This window comes from Dermochelys coriacea, chromosome 17 (assembly GCF_009764565.3).
Source record: "Dermochelys coriacea isolate rDerCor1 chromosome 17, rDerCor1.pri.v4, whole genome shotgun sequence".
Classification (NCBI taxonomy): Eukaryota; Metazoa; Chordata; order Testudines; family Dermochelyidae; genus Dermochelys; species Dermochelys coriacea.
This window is the reverse complement of record NC_050084.1, coordinates 24,856,572-24,875,444: the sequence shown is the minus strand read 5'-3', so window position 1 is coordinate 24,875,444 and position 18,873 is coordinate 24,856,572. Positions and strand designations below refer to the sequence as shown.

Below are 18,873 nucleotides of genomic sequence, written 5' to 3'. Positions count from 1 at the left end.
GGTGCCTGGTCTTCTTGGGGGAAGCTGCTGCTGCTGCTGCAAGGTGCTTCCTAGCGTCCTTGCCTGCAGTGGGCTGTGCCTGTGTGGGGTAAGCCAGGGGCACCTCCCAACCACAGTACTGTACAGTATATAATGCCTTTCGTCTGCCCCCCCCCAAAAAAATTTCCTTGGAACCGAACCACCCTCATTTACATTAAATCTTATGGGAAAATTGGATTCTTTTTAGCATCGTTTCACTTAAAGTTGCATTTTTCAGGAACATAACTACAATGTTAAGTGAGGAGTTACTGTATTACATTTAATACAATTTCTATTACCATGTTAACTGGGAGCATCTATATTTCTAAATCAGCAGGTCCAAATAACTTGCATCTGAAAGTTTTAAAAGAGTTGGCTGAGGAACTCTCTGGACCATTAAAATGTTTCAGAGATTGGAAGAAAGCTAATATTGTGCCAATATGTAAAAAGGTTAAACGGGATGATGTGGATAATTATAGAACTGGCAGCCTGACATAAATCCTGGGTAAATAAAGGAATAGTTGATATTTTACTCAATTACTGAAGGATTAAAGGAGGGTAATATAATTAATGCCAATAAACACAGGTTTATAAAAAACAAATCTTGTCAAATGAGCTTTGTATTTTTTATGAGATTACCGGTTTCATTGATAAAGGTAATAGTGTTGATGTAATATACTTAAACTTCATTAAGAAATTGGGTTTGATACTGCATGACATTTTTAATAAGAAACAAGAACAATATAAATTCAACATTACACATACAATCATAGGGTTGGAAGAGACCTCAGGAGGTCATCTAGTCTAATACCCTGCTCCAAGCAGGACCAACACCAATTAAATCATCCCAGCCAAGGCTTTGTCAAGCTGGGCTTTAAAAATCTCTAAGGATGGAGATTCCACCACCTCCCTAGGGAACCCATTCCAGTGCCTCAGCACCCTCCTAGTGAAATAGTGTTTCCTAATATCCAACCTAGACCTCCCCCACTGCAACTTGAGACCATTGCTTCTTGTTCTATCATCTGCGACCACTGAGAAAAGCCGAGCTCCATCCTCTTTGGAACCCCCCTTCAGGTAGCTGAATGCTGCTATCAAATGCCCCCTCACTCTTCTCTTCTGCAGACTGAATAACCCCAGTTCCCTCGGCCTCTCCTCATAAGTCATGTGCCCCAGCCCCCTAATCATTTTTGTTGTCCTCTGCTGGACTCTCTCCAGTTTGTCCACATCCCTTCTTTAGTGGGGAGACCAAAACTGGACACAATACTTCAGGTGTGGCCTCACCAGTGCCAAATAGAGGGGAATAGTCACTTCCGTTGATCTGCTGGCAATGCTCCTACTAATACTGCCCAATATGCCGTTGGCCTTCTTGGCAACAAGGGCACACTGCTGACTCATATCCAGCTTCTCATCCACTGTAATCTCCTGGTCCTTTTCTGCAGGACTGTTGCTTAGCCAGTCAGTCCCCAGCCTGTAGAGCTGCATGGGTTTCTTCCTTCCTAAGTGCAGGACACTGCACTTGTTCTTGTTGAATCTCATTATATTTCTTTTGGCTCAATCCTCCAATTTGTCTAGGTCACCCTATCTCTACCCTCCATCTTATCTACCTCTCCCCCCAGCTTAGTATCATCTGCGAACTTGCTGAGGGTTCAATTCATCCCATCATCCAGATCATTAATAAAGATAATTAATAAACATACTAAATGGTTTAAAACTGGCTCATTGAGATATTTCAAAATGTAATTGTAAATGGGGAATCACCATCGAGTGGATGCGTTTCTAGTGGGGTCCCACTGGGATTTGTTCTAGCCCAACACTATTTAAACATTTTTATCAATGACCTAAAAGAAAATACTAAAATCATCACTGATAAAGTATGCAGTTAACACAAAGATTAAGGGAGTAGTAAATAAAGAAGAGAACAGGTCACTGAGAGAAAGTGATCTGGATCACTTGGTAAGATGGATACAAGCAAACAGTGTGTTTTTCAGTATGGCCAAATGTAAAGTCATGCATCTGGGAATAAAGGATGCAGACCACGCTTGCAGTATGGGGGTGCACTGTATCCTGAGAAGCAGTGAGTCGGAGAAGGACTTGGAGATCCTGGTGGATAATAAGCTAAACATGAGATCCCAGCATGATGCTGTAGCCAAAGAGAACTCTCAAGTCAGAATAGAGAGGTTATATTACCTTTGATTTGGCACTTGTGCGACTGCTACTGGTATGTTTTGGTGTCCACAATTCAAGAAGGATAGTGAAAAATTGGAGAGGATTCAGTCAAGAGCCACAAGAATGATTAAACTATTGGAAAGCAGGTCTTACAGTGAAAGTCTCAAGGAGACTCGAGGAGTCCATCTCTGTAGTTTAAGAAAGAGAAGGTTAAGGGGTGACTTGATCACAGTCTCTAAGTTGCTATGAAGGGAACACAGATTTGTTAATAGAGGGCTCTTCAGTCTAGCAGCCAAAGGTATAACAAGATTGAATGTCTGGAAGTGGAAGCTAGACAAATTCAGACTGGAAATAAGGCACAAATTTTCAGCTGTGAGGATTATCAGTGGTTGGAACAACTTACCCAGGATTGTGCATTGCTGGGAATCTTTAAATCAGGACTGGACATTTCTCTAAAAGACTTGTTCTAATTCAAACAGGAATTAATTCAGTGCAGATCTCTGGCCTTTGTTATGCAGGCAGTCAGATTAGTTGATCACAAATGGTCCCTTCTGGCCTTATGCTCTATGAATGTAGGTAGCTAGCTACCTCCTCCAGTGTTCTGCTCCTCCTTCCTTGTAGATCTTGTATGACAGGGCGGTTATTTCCAGGGCTTCATGTCTGCTCATTAACAATGAGAGAACGGGAGGCATTTGCGGATAAAAGATCCTGTTTAAACAGTGTTTTCTTCCTCTGAAGAACATACCTGGAAAGTAGGGTATACATGAAAGCCTCCATTTCCCCAGTCCACATCCAATGGTCCAGCTCTACTCCCTAGTATTGTTGTTCATTTCCACTGAGGCCCTTTCCGATACAGATTTCTCCACAAAGGAATGCTGCTGTTTTGCCCTATGTCTTGCTTGCGTATCCATTAGCTTCTCTACATAGCACCCCAGTGGTATTATATTGCTATGCAAATAGAAGAAAGCTCTAATTTGCAATATAGTTAAATATAAAGAAGCATTATTAAGATTAATTATTAAACTCTTCCAGGGCTATTGATACAATTTAAATGTTCTTATGTGTCAACACTGTGACCTGTCAGCAATCTGATTGGCTGCAGTTCCATTGAGGTTGACAGTCATCCCTCATTTCCCCGGCCATTCTGCACAACCTGGCTTTGAGGAACATCACAAGCATCCTGAGGTGTCACTGGGCCGAGTCAGTGTTGGGAGGTCACAGTGCAGTGTAACAAAGCTGTGACATCCCAACTACAACGTTTTCTCTGGAAGGCAAAACTCTAATTTGAGCTCACACCCTCGGGGACAGCTCATAAACCCCATTGCCTTCTTTTGCTTCACCGCTCACTGGAGGGAAAATGAAACTTCAGGAGTCTCTTGCTTAATTTATTTCTAAATGATTCTTTCATTTAAACATGACACTGTTGGAAATGCTTGTCCAATTCCATGTATGCTGTATCTCTTGCAAAGGTTACACTACTCCATGTGCTCACAAGTGTGTGCAGTTGTCAGCATTTGCATTTGAATATGCCTCTTATGCAAAGTTTTGAACTTTGGGACACAAATTTTAATATCACTGAATTTATAAAATATGCAAATTAGCCCATCATATGGAGTCATAATTGCTCAGCATAATTTTCATACCAAATGAGTGCAGGCTTCAGATATAAAGTTTGAATCTTAGTGGCTCCCAGGGGTTGTCACTGTATGAATTGCTTCCATTGGTGGCAACTGCTCTGACAGGCTACGCCGCCACTAGCTGAGGGCCTGTTGTAGGACAGGTATGCTCAGGAAATCATGCTATGGCAGTTGTGCTTATTTAGCATGTCAAGTCCTATTTTACATTAATGGCCAGACTGTGCCTGCCTCTCTCCTACCTCCACCTCCTCAGCATGGAGCAAAGAATTGTTATTCTTGGCTCATCATAACTGTGAGGAAAATCAAATCCCATCTGTTTCTTTCAAAAGGAGGGAACAGAATGAGAAAATCGGCAGCAAACTCCTCGAGCTAAACACCCCTGTCCTGCCCATCACCATCTTTAGCCTTGCTATGTCTCATGCTTGGGTCAGTGGTATAAACAAAGTGCCTTTCTCCCTGGCTCCATCAGTCATCTGGCTGGTCCCCAGGGGGCCATTCTGAAGCACAGACGCTGACTCCAGGGGTGCTCTGGAGCTGGAGCACCCATGGGAAAAAATAGTGGGTGCTGAGCACCTACCAGAAGCCCCACAGATCTGCTCCTCCCCCTCCCTCCCGGTGCCTCTCACCTACCACCATCAGCTGTTCAGCAGCATGCCGGAGGCACTGGGGCAGAGTGCGGGTGGGGCATGCTCAGGGGCAGAGTGGTGGCGGGAAGAGCCAGGTGGGGGCAGGATGGGGTGGGAAGAGGAGAGGCGGCGGTAGGCCCTTGAGGGAAGTGGGTGGAGTGGGAGTGGGGCCTGGGGCAGAGCAGGGGTCGAGCACCCCCGAGAAATTACAAAGTTGGCGTCTCTGTCCTGAAGCCACCTTGACAGCTACAGACCATGAGCATTAGCCTGGTAGATGGCACTTCTGTGGACTTCAGTCTTAAAACAACATTTGCTGGACTATCATGCAAGTAAGAATGCTTCTACAGTACCAAGAATGCCTGTACAGCACCAAGCACAATGGGGCTCTGAACTTTATTGGGATTTTGAGCACAGCCATAAGTAATTAGCTGAGATTTCTTTAGCTCTATCGCAAAACAGGCAGTTCTTTAGTAATCTCCTATTTTTACTCCTATGTTACATTGTTCACCTAAAACACAGACAAGAAAGAACCCAAGCAATTTCCATACCAATTTTGTTTTGTCTCCAGAGGACAATTGTGCAGTTCACTTAGCTCTTTGTTTCTTTTTTGTACTTAAAAAAGTGAATATTTAATTAAAATGTTTGGAATAAGAACCCGCAACTGCTTCCTGCTAAATCAGTAGCAGCCACACCTCAGGCCCATGAATTCCCCTCTATAAACACCTGGGCCTTCGGCCTTGACACGAGTTCTTATGACTAAGGCACTGGACTGGGACTCCAGACACCCGAGTTCTTTGGATCTGCCTGTGTGACTCAGGCAAATCACTTAATTTCTTTGTGCCTCAGTTCGGGGTAATGAAACTTCCCTTTCATCCCATCTTTTCTCTCTCCTCTCTTTGAGGAGGGAATTTTCAGCAGTAGATCTGGGAATTGATGCCTAGTTACCATTTGAGAAACCACTTTCCCTGCTCCCTCTCAAATGTTCAGCTCTCATTTTGATTAAAGAGCCATTTTGTGTCCTTCCTCTCATCCCCCCAACCCAACAAAAAAACTGGCAAAAAGATTTTGATTAGCTCTACACGTTATAATAACCATTGCAGAGATGGTGCCTCCCAAATAGATACAAGGGAAGTGAAGCCCAGAAGCTTTAGAGTAAGGGTAGAATTTTCAAAAGCATCTAAATAACATCAGAGCCTAAGTGCTATTTTCAGAAGTGACATTAGTCCCTTCTGAGTATAGATCTCATTAAATGTCACTGAGACTTAGGCTTCAAAGTGCCTGAGTCACTTTGGAAAGGGTGACTTAGGCTCTGAGATCTTTTAGGTGCTTTTGAACTGTTACTTTTAGCTAATACATCATTCCCCTTCCCATCACTAGCACATCTTCACTTTTAGCCACTTGTGCTGATGATACAGCCCTGGTGGTGGTAGCCATGTGTAACAGCATGTTTTATTATTTCTTATTGAGCTTTTAATGGAAATAATCTGCAAGCAGCAGTTCAGCATAAGCAAGAAGACCCAGGGGACTGACTGTTTTATTGGAAGCCGTGGAATGCGGTGTTATAAACATTATTTCGAGTTTACAATGTTTTGTAAACATTACCTTTTCCCTTTACATCTGCAGTCAGTGTAGCAACAAGCAGCAGCGACTTTCAGATCTCATTGCTGAATAAATCATCCCAAATCCTCTGCTGGAATGATGGGAGAGAGTTCTAGTGAAGAGAGTGGGAGAGTGCAAGTTTCTAATCCCTCCTTGCTGTGAGCCTCCCTTTGTGGCCTGGGGCAAGTCCTGTAGCCTGTTGGTGCTTGGTTTCCCAGAGACCGCTTTGAAAATTTTGGTGCGAGTATTATTTAATCATAAATTGGTATTTTCTCTTCCTACTACATGGATGAAAGGGAATGGCACCCCTGTCGCCCCGGATGCTGGTTAGCAGGTGTTTTCCTGTGTCTCAACAGGAGAGCCTTGATATTCTCTCTCTGCTCTGAAGAATGGGCATAGTTGTAATAAGGCAAAACTCACTTAAGTGAGTGCCCTGCTCTCAGGAACTGTGGGTAGGAGAGGGAGAATTGAAAGGTGAACCAGGCAGGAGCCTCTAAGTTCCTTGGTACAAAGTCCAGCGGCATTGTCTTGTTATCTGTAAATAGGCAAGAGAAGACAAGTGTCTGAAATGACAAACTGTACAATGATGTGATGGATTTGCCTCGAGGACTTTGGGGAAGACATGAGGGGAAAATTGTTTTTTTCCAAAATGATGTGAGGAAGGCTCCTGGCTGAAATGGCCATTTTAACAGCTCCTCTGCCTGGAGTTTTATTAACACTGTTTTTCATTTTTATTACTTTGATGCCATAAAAAGTTATGAAAAAGGTTCAACTAGCTCTGTTAACCTCCAGGGAGGAACCTTTGGGGTTTGCACTCTCCTGCTACTGAGGCCAGATCAGCTGTAAAGCACCCTACTGGGTATAGTTTGAAAACCCAAAATATCTCTGCTTTCTGCTTTGATTTTTCTTGTTCAATATATTGTTCTTTTTTGCAAAGAAAGCAGCAAGATAAATAGTTACATTAAAGGCGACCTGAAGACAATCGCAGTGGGATTGTGTCCTTTCCTTCTCTCTAGGATGAACAAAGAAGAGCTGAAAGGTTCTTTTCAACCTTTAAATATAAATATTAAATATCGTGTTCACTGTTTTTTCTGGAGGCCTCCATGGGGAACTTGAGAATTAGAGCTTTCTCAGCTGTTAATTGGAGGTGCTGAATCATTAATGAAAAGTTTTTTTTCTCTGAACTCATCAGGCATTTGAGTTAAAAATGTTCAACAAACACAAACAAAAAACCTCCAGAGTTTTAAACAATCTGATTAAAGATCTATTCCCTGCCAATTACTCAGGTTTCACTTTGCATTATTATGTCATGATCCTATTAATTCTCCATAGAAATTATCTGTAAAGCCTTCCAGGTAAACAAGATCTAAATGTCTATTAATCTGATTAATAACCCTTCCCCCCCAAAAGTTGTATCACATATATCATAAAGATGCAAAAATGGTACAAACCCATATCTTTCCTTTTGAAGCCACCTTTATTGTAACAGTGGGATCCATTTTAAACTCACAAGACAAAGGAAAGTGAGATTTTAAATGCCATCCTTACTATGTCTTGTTGATCTCAAGCTATATTCAGACTTTGGCAGAATTTGCATGACGTACATTACAATGGCACAATAGGGTAGACATGGAATTTCAAACTTCTAATGCAGTGCTGTATGGTTTGCAATAATCTTTTTATTGTTTTTCCCTGCTTAATAAAACAAATATACAAATTTGAAATTAACATGCTATTGTTTTGGCAAACAAAGTGTGTTCTTAATCATCGTTTTGGCCTGTATAGCACCTTGCTATGACAAAAAATCCTTTTCTTCTCCATCATTGATGGCTGGATGGCTCTGGGAATATTGTTGGCTAGTGAACTGCTGGAGGGACAGTATGGGGAGCACAAACCATTGGGCTGAATTCTCCCCTGCATCAGCACTCCAGTCAGCACAAAGGATGGTGTAAAGGAGCAAACTCACCCCTGCAGCGCCTCCTGCTGGTCATTGAGGAATTAGCTCTTTCTAGCACAGAGCACCCTCTGCAGGCTGGTGATCCGCACAGCTCTGGCCCCCATGTCCCTCACAGACCCCAGCACCCCCACACTCTACCTCTAGGTCTCCCCTTCCTGGAGAACCCCCAACCAACTATCCCCACCTTGCCTCAGTTTGGGCTACTGCCAGTCATCACCAAGCCCCTGTTCCCTGGGGAAGACTGCAGTGTAAAGGCTACTCATCATAGGCAAGGGGGTTTGGACCTGTTGCCTTCCTCTGCCTCCCAGTACCTCTATGGGCCTTGGACCAGGAGCACCCCACTCAGCCTGCTCCTTCCCTAGCACTGCACCACCCTCAGTGCCCTGGCTGGCAGGCCCTGCTCTCTTCCAGCCTGTAGAAAGACTCCTGAGATCTCTGGCTCCCAGCCTTTTTAAACAGGCCAGCTGGAGCCTGATTGGGGCATGGCCCAGCTGCAACTGCTTCCCCAGTCAGCCATCCCCAGCCACAGCCCTCTCCAGGGCTGCTTTTAACCCCTTCTATTTTAGGAGCAGGGTAGCCACCCCACTACAGATGGGGTCTTTCAGGGCAGCCAGTTACATCCAATGCTGCATCCACCCAGCCCAGCGTCAGTTCTGGCACCACAGGGGCAGCTCTAACATACGCAAGTTTGCAGATGACGCTAAACTGGGAGGAGAGGTAGATAGACTGGAGGGTAGGGATAGGATACAGAGGGCCCTAGACAAATTAGAGGACTGGGCCAAAAGAAATCTGATGAGGTTCAACAAGGACAAGTGCAGAGTCCTGCACTTAGGTTGGAAGAATCCCATTCACTGCTACAGACTAGGGACCGAATGGCTAGGCAGCAGTTCTGCAGAAAAGGACCTAGGGGTTACAGTGGACGAGAAGCTGGATATGAGTCAACAGTGTGCCCTTGTTGCCAAGAAGGCTAACGGCATTTTGGGATGTATAAGTAGGGGCATGGCCAGCAGATCGAGGGACGTGATCGTTCCCCTCTATTCGACATTGGTGAGGCTTCATCTGGAGTCCTGTGTCCAGTTTTGGGCCCCACACTACAAGGGGCCCAAGAGCTGTCAAGCTACATCAGCCCGAATGGGGGGGGCATGCACAGCGTTCCACGGCTTCCAATAAAACAGTCAGTCCCCTAGGTCTTCTTGCTTATGCAGAACTGCTGCTTGTGCATTATTTCCATTAAAAGCTCGATAAGCAATAATAAAACATGCTGTTTCTGAGATTCCCTGCCCCTTCCCTGGGCTCTGCTCTGGGACACATTACTCTATGCTCCCTAGAGCTGGGTTTGTCTCTGGTTCAGCTGCAACCTGTTGGCAGTTTACAACCTATACAGTTCTCTCCCTGGCCAGCATTATACCCCCAACCCTTGCTGATGTGGTGTTGCCTCCAGTTGCAATGCAGGAGTTGGTCTCAACCACCCTCCCACCTGGAAGCATGTGGCTTCCCTCAGCTGCAGAAGAATCAAGAAGACTCTCTCCCATTCTCTCAGCAGTTCCTGAGACCTGACACTTTCCCTTGGGGGTCCTAGCATAAAACTCCCTCCTGCTGCAAGCAAATACTTTAACCTGAACTACACGTAAAAAATCATTACCAAGAAGCAAGTAGACTAGGAGGTATTCTATTACCCCCATAGTCAAAACACTTTCCAAACCTTCCCAAACCATATGGATTTTAGCTAGTGGTATAAGGAATCTGCTTTCGCCCACCCCCACAATCTCTGCCATTTGGCCAGATAGCATACTGGCCTTTGGGACCACACACTGCTTAACCAGAGAGATCTGGGCCCCTGTATCCCTCTGCCCCAAGCATTCCTTGCCATTAATTTTGACAACCTTAACATGCTCCGTATCTGGTTCTGCAGAGGCTAATCTCACAGAACCAATATGATTGGTTTCGATTGCTTGGGGGTTTCTGTGTTGAGGACAGCAGAACTAACATGAGCTAGTTTTTCCTGCTTCCTCCTAGCACAGGTTATTTATTCCCCGGGTGATCGGTGGAATTACACTGATAGCACCTTTTGGGCTCTTCTGCTTTTATAGGAGATTTGGGATAGGAGTTACCAGTAGAGGAATGTTTTGGGGTAAGGGAATGTTTAGGCTTCCAACCCCCTTCTCTCTTCCCAGGGGCAAAATGGGATCCTCCCTTCCCACCATTTTTAAAGCGCTTTTTCCGTGGCCTGCCCTCAATAGATGCCTGAGTCTGTTCAAAGGCATCAGCTAAAAGAGCCAGCTCATCCACAGACTTTAAATCTTTGTCCCATAGACACTGCTTCACATCAGCCTCACATACATCTAGGAAATGCTCTTGAGGAACAAGATCCAACATTCCCTCACAACTTGCCACCTCTTTATCCCTCATCCATTTTCCCAACAAATCTTTCATTTGGTTACATATTCTCCATTACTCATACCAATATCCTTCTTAAGATTCCTAAATTTAACTCTATATGTTTCAGGGGTAATCTGAAAACTTCGCAAAACAGTATCTTTAAATTTACAATAATCTAAAGCATCTTCAGTAGGCATTCCACTGAATACATTTCGAGCTTTACCAGTTAATTTCACAATCAAGGTAGGAACTCTCTTATCATCAGGGATTTCATGTATTACACACAGCCTTTCAGAGGTAGTCAGATATTCAGCAATATTGTCGTCCTCACTGTATGCAGGAAATAAGTGTTCCCATTTGTGGATTTTTGGAGTGATGGGAGTCATTGGGGTCAGGGGCCTCTGGTTCTGCTTCTCCAGCAGGTCCAGCTGGTGTTTTCTCTCTCTTTGCCCTGGTCTACACTACGAGTTTAGGTTGAATTTAGCAGCGTTAGATCAATTTAACCCTGCACCCGTCCACACGACGAAGCCATTTTTGTCAGCTTAAAGGACTCTTAAAATCAATTTCTGTACTCCTTCCCGACGAGAGGATTAGCGCTGAAATCAACATCACCGGGTCGAATTTGGGGTAGTGTAGACGCAATTCAACTGTATTCACCTCCGGGAGCTATCCCAGAGTGCTCCATTGTGACTGCTCTGGACAGCACTCTCAACTCAGATGCACTAGCCAGGTACACAGGAAAAGAACCGGGAACTTTTGAATTTCATTTCCTATTTGGCCAGCATGGCGAGCTCATCAGCAGAGGTGACCACGCAGTCCCTGAATCGCAAAAGAGCTCCAGCATGGACCAAACGGGAGGTACTGGATCTGATCGCTGTATGGGGAGACTAATCCGTGCTATCAGAACTACGTTCCAAAAGACGAAATGCCAAAATATTAGAAAAAATCTCCAAGGGCATGATGGACAGAGGCTATAACAGGGACCTGCAGCAGTGCCACATGAAAGTTAAGGAGCTCAGGCAAGCCTACCAAAAAACAAAAGAGGCAAACAGCCGCTCTGGGTCAGATCCCCAGACATGCCACTTCTATGATGAGCTGCAAGTAATTCTAAGGGGTGTCCCTACCACTACCCCACCCCTGTCTGTGGACACCAGTAAGGGGGGAGTCTCACGTAACAGGATGAGGGATTATGGGGACGAGGAAGATGAGGAGGAGGAGGAGGATAGCGCACAACAGGCAAGTGGAGAAACCGTTCTCCCCGACAGCCAGGAACTGTTTATCACCCTGGAGCCAATACCCTCCCAATCTGGGCTCCCGGACCTTGAAGGCGGAGAAGGCAGCTCTGGTGAGTGTACCTTTGTAAATATAATACATGGTTTAGAAGCAAGCATGTTTAATGATTAATTTGCCCTGAAGACTTGGGATGCATTCGCGGCCAGTACAGCTACTGGAAAAGTCTGTTAACATGTCTGGGGATGGAGCGGAAATCCTCCAGGGACATTATTAAGGGGACTTTCAGAGGTGGCCATTCCTGCTAGGCTGTTTGCTTGTGGCTGAAAAGAAATCATCCCCGCTTTTAGCCATGCGGTGGGGGAGGGGGGCATTTACACTGAGCTGTTCGTATTTGGCTGGCAGGGATCTTCCCTGATACTAATCACGCAGTGGGAGGATGGGTGAAGCGATCATCCCAGAGAATTGGGTCTAGGGGGTGGTTAGTTGGGTTTGTGCTTCACGTTAACCCAAAAACCGCAGCCCCTCCTTTTAAATGGCCAACCCAACGGGTGCTTGGTATGGGAAAGGAGGGCACAGCTGTTTGAAACTATTCACCGTGAAAGAGTCGACCCATTGTTCTCTAAAATATGTCTTTTTAAATACTACTCTCCCTATTTTTCCTCCCGCAGCTCCAAATGTTTCAGCACTCCCCCATCATCTCCGTCCCAGAGGCTAGCGCAGATAAGAAGGTGAAAAAACCACACTCGCGATGAAATGTTCTCTGAGCTCATGCTGTCCTCCCACACTGAAAGAGCCCAGCAGAATGCATGGAGGCAAACAATGGCAGAGTCCAGGAAAGCAGAAAATGAATGCGAGGACAGGAGGGATGAGCAAGAGGAGAGGTGGCAGCAGCAAGATGAGAGGAGGCAGGATGCAATACTGAAGCTACTGGGGGATCAAACTGATATGCTCCGGCATCTGGTGGAGCTGCAGGAAAGGCAGCAGGAGTACAGACTGCCGCTGCAGCCCCTGTGTAACCACCCGTCCTCCTTCCCAAGTTCCATAGCCTCCTCACCCAGACCTCCAAGAACGGGGGGGGGGCACCTCCCAGCACCCAACCACTCCACCCCAGAGGACTGCCCAAGCAACAGAAGGCTGGCATTCAATAAGTTTTGAAGTGCAGTGTGGCCTTGTCCTTCCCTCTTCTCCTCCTCCACCACCCTGCCCGGTGCTTCCCTCTTCCCCCACCCCTTCCAGGCCACCTTGACAGTTATCCCCCTAGTCTCTGCCGCACATTGGAATTCTGGGTTAAGCTCCCCATGTGGGGGCAAAAACATTGTCATGGGTGGTTTTGGGTACGTCATCAGTCGCCCCTCCCTCCATGAAAGCAACGGCAGACAATCGTTTTGCGCCTTTTTTCTGTGCGGCCACCATACTGCTTTCAGCAGATGGTGCAGTAGGACTGCTAACCGTCATCATCCACTGCTTCCGCTGCAACTCTGCTCTGCTGCTATTGTCTCAATAGCAAATATCTCCATGTTGTCTGTATTGGGCTCCTGGGTACGTGTGTTCTTCTTCGGGAAATGTACGTGGTGCTAACCGTCGTCATTCACCGCTTCCGCTGCAACTCTGCTCTGCTGCTGTTGTTTCAATAGTGAATTTGTCCATGTTGTCTGTTATGGGCTCCCGGGTACATGTGTTCTTCCTGGGAAAACGTGCGCGGTGCTAACCCTCGTCCTCCACCGCTTCCACTGCAACTCTGCTCTCTTGGTGCCATGAATCCACCTCGCAGATCCTCTCATCGTTCTGTATAAATATCTATTCTCGTGGCATCCGTCGTCAGCCACCACTTCCGCTGCAACCCTGCTCTCCTGCAGACGCCATACCACGGCAAGCATGGAGCCCGCTCAGATCACCGCGGCAGTTATGAGCATTGCAAATACCTCGCGCATTATCCTGCAGTATGTGCAGAACTAGATTGGGGACGAGGAAGATTGCTCTGTATCAGAGACCTGTCCTCTTAGTCATTTACCACTCCTCCAATTTTTGTGTCATCTGCAAACTTTCTCAGTGATGATTTTATGTTTTTTTCCAACTCATTGATAAAAATGTTAAATAGCCTAGGGCCAAGAACTGATTCCTGCAGGACCCAACTGGAAACAGACCTGCTTGATGATGATTCCCCCTTTACAATTACATTTGAGACCTGTCAGTTAGCCAGCTTTTAATCCATTGATTGTGTGCCATGGTAATTTTATATCATTCTTGTTTTTTAATCAAAATGTTGTTCAGTACCTAGTTAAACATCTGCCAGAAGTCGAAGTAGATTACATCAATAGTTACCTTTGTAAACCAAACTTGTAATCTCATCAAAAAAGTTATCCAGTTAGTTTGAGAGGTTCTGTTTTCCATGAACCCATGTGGATTTGAAATAATTATATCACCCTCCTTTAATTCTTTATTAATTGAGTCATGTATCAGCCACTCCATTATCTTATCCAGGATTGATATCAGGCTGACAGGCCTATAATTACCCAGGTCATCCAATTTATCCTTTTTAAAAATTTTCACATTAGCTTTCTTCCAGTCTTTTGGAATTTCCCCAGTGCTCCAAGACTCATTACAAATCAGTGTTAATGGTCCAAGCCGCTCAGCCAGCTCTTTCAAAACTCTTGGATCCAAGTTACATGGACCTGCTGATTTAAAAATGTCTGACTTCAGTTTAACATCTTCCAGAGATACTAGTGGAATGGGAAGAGTGTTATCATCAGTATATACTTTGACTTTTTACCTGAATACAGAACATAAGTATTTATTGACCATCTCCATCTTTCTGCATTATTATTGATAATTCTATTATATCCATCTATTAATGGACCAATACCATTGTCAGAATTCTTTTTTCCCTAATATATTTAAAAACTTGCTTCTTAATGTCCTTAACTCTGCTAGCCACAGATTTCTCATTGTGTCTCTTTGCTTCCCGTATCAATTTTCTGCAATTCCTAACTTCTGATTTATATTCATTACTATCAATTTCCCCTTTCTTTCTTTTGTTTATATATAAAATGTTTATAGCTGCCTTCACTTCCCTCTAAACCATATAGATTTTTAACCAGCACAGTCTTTTTCCTCTGGATTGTGGGTTTTGGGGCTTCTTGTAAGATGTTATTAAACAATTCCCAGTTACCATAGTCATTTTTCTGATTAAATTCTTCCTCCCAGCTGGCTTGGCTCGTAAGTGTTTTCAGCTTTGTGAAATTGGTGCTATTAAAGAATCGTGTATGTGTGTGTGTATATATATATATATATATATATATATATATATATATATATATATATATATATATATAGGGACAAAGTTCCTACTCTACCTTGGTGGGTCTTGCGCTTATTGGCGGATTTGCTCGCCTTGGAGCTTCACAGCCTTCAGCTTGGCCGTTTTTCTGAATGCACAGTCCAGGTTGACTCCTCCTGTGTCTGACCAGGAGTTGGGAGGATTTGGGGGGAACCCGGGCCTGCCCTCTACTCTGGGTTCCAGCCCAGGGCCCTGTGGAAGGCAGCTGTCTAGAGTGCCTCCTGGAACAGCTGTGTGACAGCTACAACTCCCTGGGCTACTTCCCCATGGCCTCCTCCCAACACCTTCCTTATCCTCACCACAGGACCCTCCTCCTGGTGTCTGATGATGCTTGTACATCTCAGTGCTCCAACAGTCCGCATTCTCACTCTCAGCTCCTAGTGCCTCTTGCTCTCAGCTCCTCACATGCACCCCACAAACTGAAGTGAGCTCCTTTTTAAAACCCAGGTGCCCTGATTAGCCTGCCTTAATTGATTCTAGCAGCTTCTTGATTGGCTGCAGGTGTTCTAATCAGCCTGTCTTAATTGTCTCCAGAAGGTTCCTGATTGTTCTGGAACCTTCTCTTTTACCTTACCCAGGGAAAAGGGACCTACTTAACCTGGGGCTTATATATCTGCCTTCTATTACTCTCCTATAGCCATCTGGCCTGACCCTGTCACAATATATATATTACAGGTCTGGACTTTAATCTGTTTGCACATTATGAATGGGGTCAAGTCATGATCACTTGTACTGAGCTACCATTAATTTTTAGTTCTGTGATCAGTTCCTCTTTATCTGTAAGGAAAAAGTCTAATACAGAACTCCCCGACATTTTGGGCTGTATAAGTAGGGGCATTGCCAGCAGATCGAGGGAGGTGATCATTCCCCTCTATTTGACATTGGTGAGGCCTCATCTGGAGTACTGTGTCCAGTTTTGGGCCCCACACTGCAAGAAGGATATGGAAAAATTGGAAAGAGTCCAGCGAAGGGCAACAAAAATGATTAGGAGACTGGAGCGCATGACTTATGAGGAGAGGCTGAGGGAACTGGGGTTGTTTAGTCTGCAGAAGAGAAGAAAGAGGAGGGATTTGATAGCTGTTTTCAACTACCTGAAAGGGGGTTCCAAAGAGGATGGATCTAGACTGTTCTCAGTGGTGGCAGATAACAGAACAAGAAGTAATGGTCTCAAGTTGCAGTGGGGGAGGTCTAGGTTGGATATTAGGAAATACTATTTCACTAGGACGGTGGTGAAGCACTGGAATGGGTTACCTAGGGAGGTGGTGGACTCGCCATCCTTAGAAGTTTTTAAGGCCCAGCTTGACAAAGCCCTGGCTGGGATGATTTAGTTGGGGTTGGTCCTGCTTTGAGCAGGAGATTGGACTAGATACCTCCTGAGGTCTTCCAATCCTAATAATCTATTATTCTATGTGGGCGCTTGGCTGTGTTTGCGTAGCTGAAGCCTGGGCAGTGCCACTGCTCTCACACACCTGGCCTAGAGCTCTGAACAGCATCTCTCTCCTGCTTTGTTCCCAGCTAGCCTGCCACATTTCGGGTCTCAGGTGACTGTTCGTTTCCCTTCTCCCTGCTGGTTGGGAAGGAGGTAGGAAGACCCCTGCCTGCTGATTGGATCCCAAGTGACAAAAGCCAAGTGATTGAGTTCTGTGGGAGTCTATTTTTGAGCACAGACAGGCAGTGCCTGCAGGACACTTGGGAACAGCCCAACTAACCCTAACGCATCTGACAGCAAGGCTCAGCACACTCAGTGGCTGGGTGGAAGCCTTGACACAGGTATGCGGGAAGCCCAGGATCATTTCTGGTCCCACGGGTCTTGCTCTCAGGCTGGCAGAGGCTCCACGAAGAAGGAAGCTCCTGGCCTGTTCCGCAGTGTGACCCCTCTGATCTCCCTCCCTGGGGGAAGGGAGGAGTGCTGCAGTGGCTGGATGCTCAAGCCCAGTGGGAAGGAGTGCATCACCTGGCAGGTGTAGATTGAGTCCTGTCCAGTGACCAGGATGGGGTGGGCCAGGGGCAGTGTCTCAGTGTCTCCAATGCACCCATCTTTGTTCTCTCCTTCCTCCCTCTAGAAACCAAGGAGGAGCTCGAAGAATTAATGTCTGACATCAAAAAGACAGCGAACAAAGTGCGCTCCAAGTTAAAGAGTGAGTATTAGTCTGCAGCAAAGCATGGGAACTGGCTCCTGGCTGCTGCTCCTCTGTCGCTTAGCTGCCTGAAGGGTCCCTGTTGGACTCAACGCCTGCTCCCAGGACTGCACCAGCACTGCTACAGCTGTATGCAGGCCCCACATGGAGTGGGTAAGCCTGCAGACTTGGTTAGCTCTGCTGTTGCCCCTTGGGTCTCTGCTCACTGGCTTTCAGGAGACATGGGAGATGAACTTCTGATGACTGTGTGTGAGGCTTGTATGTTACACTCTCCGGGGTTTTGTTCCAAGTTCTCTCTCTGTGCTATGCTGCTTTGACCTCTCTCAGCACTGCAGTCTGACATGCCCAGTGGCTCCCACTTGTGTCCTACAAACCAGAGACCAGCCCATGGTGTAGAGCGTTTGAATTTTCCTTTCTGTGCATCTGTGTGGTCAAGACTCAGAGGTAGGCATTGTCAGCATCTCTAGAGCTTGTTTTGGCTGCAGAGAGCCAGCTCTACTCTTGAGCCATATGGCAAGGGCTCTTGGATCCTCTCACGCAGAGTGTGCCAGGCACAGTACACAGAGTCACCGTAACCCCGTTCCCATGTCTCCTGAGCAGTGACTCCGGTTTACTGACACTAATTTCACTGAACTGTGGTCAGGGCCCTGTGTGTTCTGCAGTTCCATGGGTACACAATGTGCCACAGGATTCACTTGGGGCCACACAATTGTGTCCAAAATCTCAGCTTTCACTTTTTACCAAAATACACGTCTAGCCTTTCAGTTATGAGAATAACCTCAAAAATGTGACCTGGGTTGGGTCTGTAAAGAGCCCAAACCAATGGCTCTGAGAGGTGTGAACTCCTCCAGCCCTCTTACTCTGGGCCCTATGGGCTCTGTGATCGTGTGTCTGTGGAATCTGGAATTTTCCCAGGAACCACAGAATTCAGTATTTTGCTGCAGAAGGAATCTGTCCAGCTGTGAGCCATAGTGCTGTGAGTGTGGGAGGATGGGAGTGAAAAGGATTTCATGGATGTACAATTAATTAACTTGGCTGTAGAATTTCAGGGTGCTTGCCACAGTTTGGTCCCTTTGTGCTATGATGTACACAGGACCCTGCCTGGGTTTGGCCCTATTCCTCCATGCATTGACAAAGTGGGCTAATGTAGGAAGGGCCAGAGAAATTAGAGAAGGAAAAGCCATAGTATGTTGCCCAGTGCATCCCCAGCCAATGCAAGCTGGGCCTCTACAGTGTATCTTCACTAGTGTCTTCTCCAGTCTAATAGGAAATATCTCATCATGGGGCTCCCACCACTCCTGGTGAGAGATGGCTCTGCAGTCTGACAGCTTAATGAACTATTTATCTGAGACTTGTATGTGAGTCCTGGTTGTACCCCACTGAACCACACTGAGCAATTTTGCTCACTGGTCTTGGTGATTGCACCTTTCTCAGGTTACCCTCTGTCAACCATTAGCCATCTTTTGCTTTTAATCTCCCCTCGTAAATTACTCTCTCTAGTCCTCTAACCCGCTTTTGCAGCCTGAGGACAGGCCAGGGGTTAACAATGGACCAGGCAGAGGCAGAATGACAAGCAGCTGGGCTGGAGCATAGCTCCATTGTACAGACTCTCGGAGCACAGGGGCTGAAAGAGAACCTCTCCCACAGAGCCAAGAGGCAAGCTGAGGGGCCTGGGGAGTGGCTGGGCTGGGAATACCAGGTATGTGTGTTGGACCCATGGTTGTCACTGATGCTGGCTAGAACAGGGCTGCAGCAAGCCCAAGGGAGCATGGTTTGCCAGGGG

The 18,873-nt window shown here is 46.0% G+C and overlaps 1 protein-coding gene across 2 annotated transcripts in view; it reads left to right on the top strand.

Moving 5' to 3' along the window:
• The window catches only part of STX1A (syntaxin 1A), a 313,611-nt gene that overhangs the window by 214,387 nt on the left and 80,351 nt on the right, over positions 1–18,873 (top strand). For both annotated transcript variants that reach the window (XR_006276192.1, XM_038376188.2), the window contains exon 4: positions 17,016–17,090. Coding sequence is in view for 1 of the 2 variants with exons in the window: in XM_038376188.2 (XP_038232116.1) it covers positions 17,016–17,090 (75 nt within the window). In the remaining variant the exon portion in view is untranslated. The remainder of the gene's footprint in view (positions 1–17,015; positions 17,091–18,873) is intronic.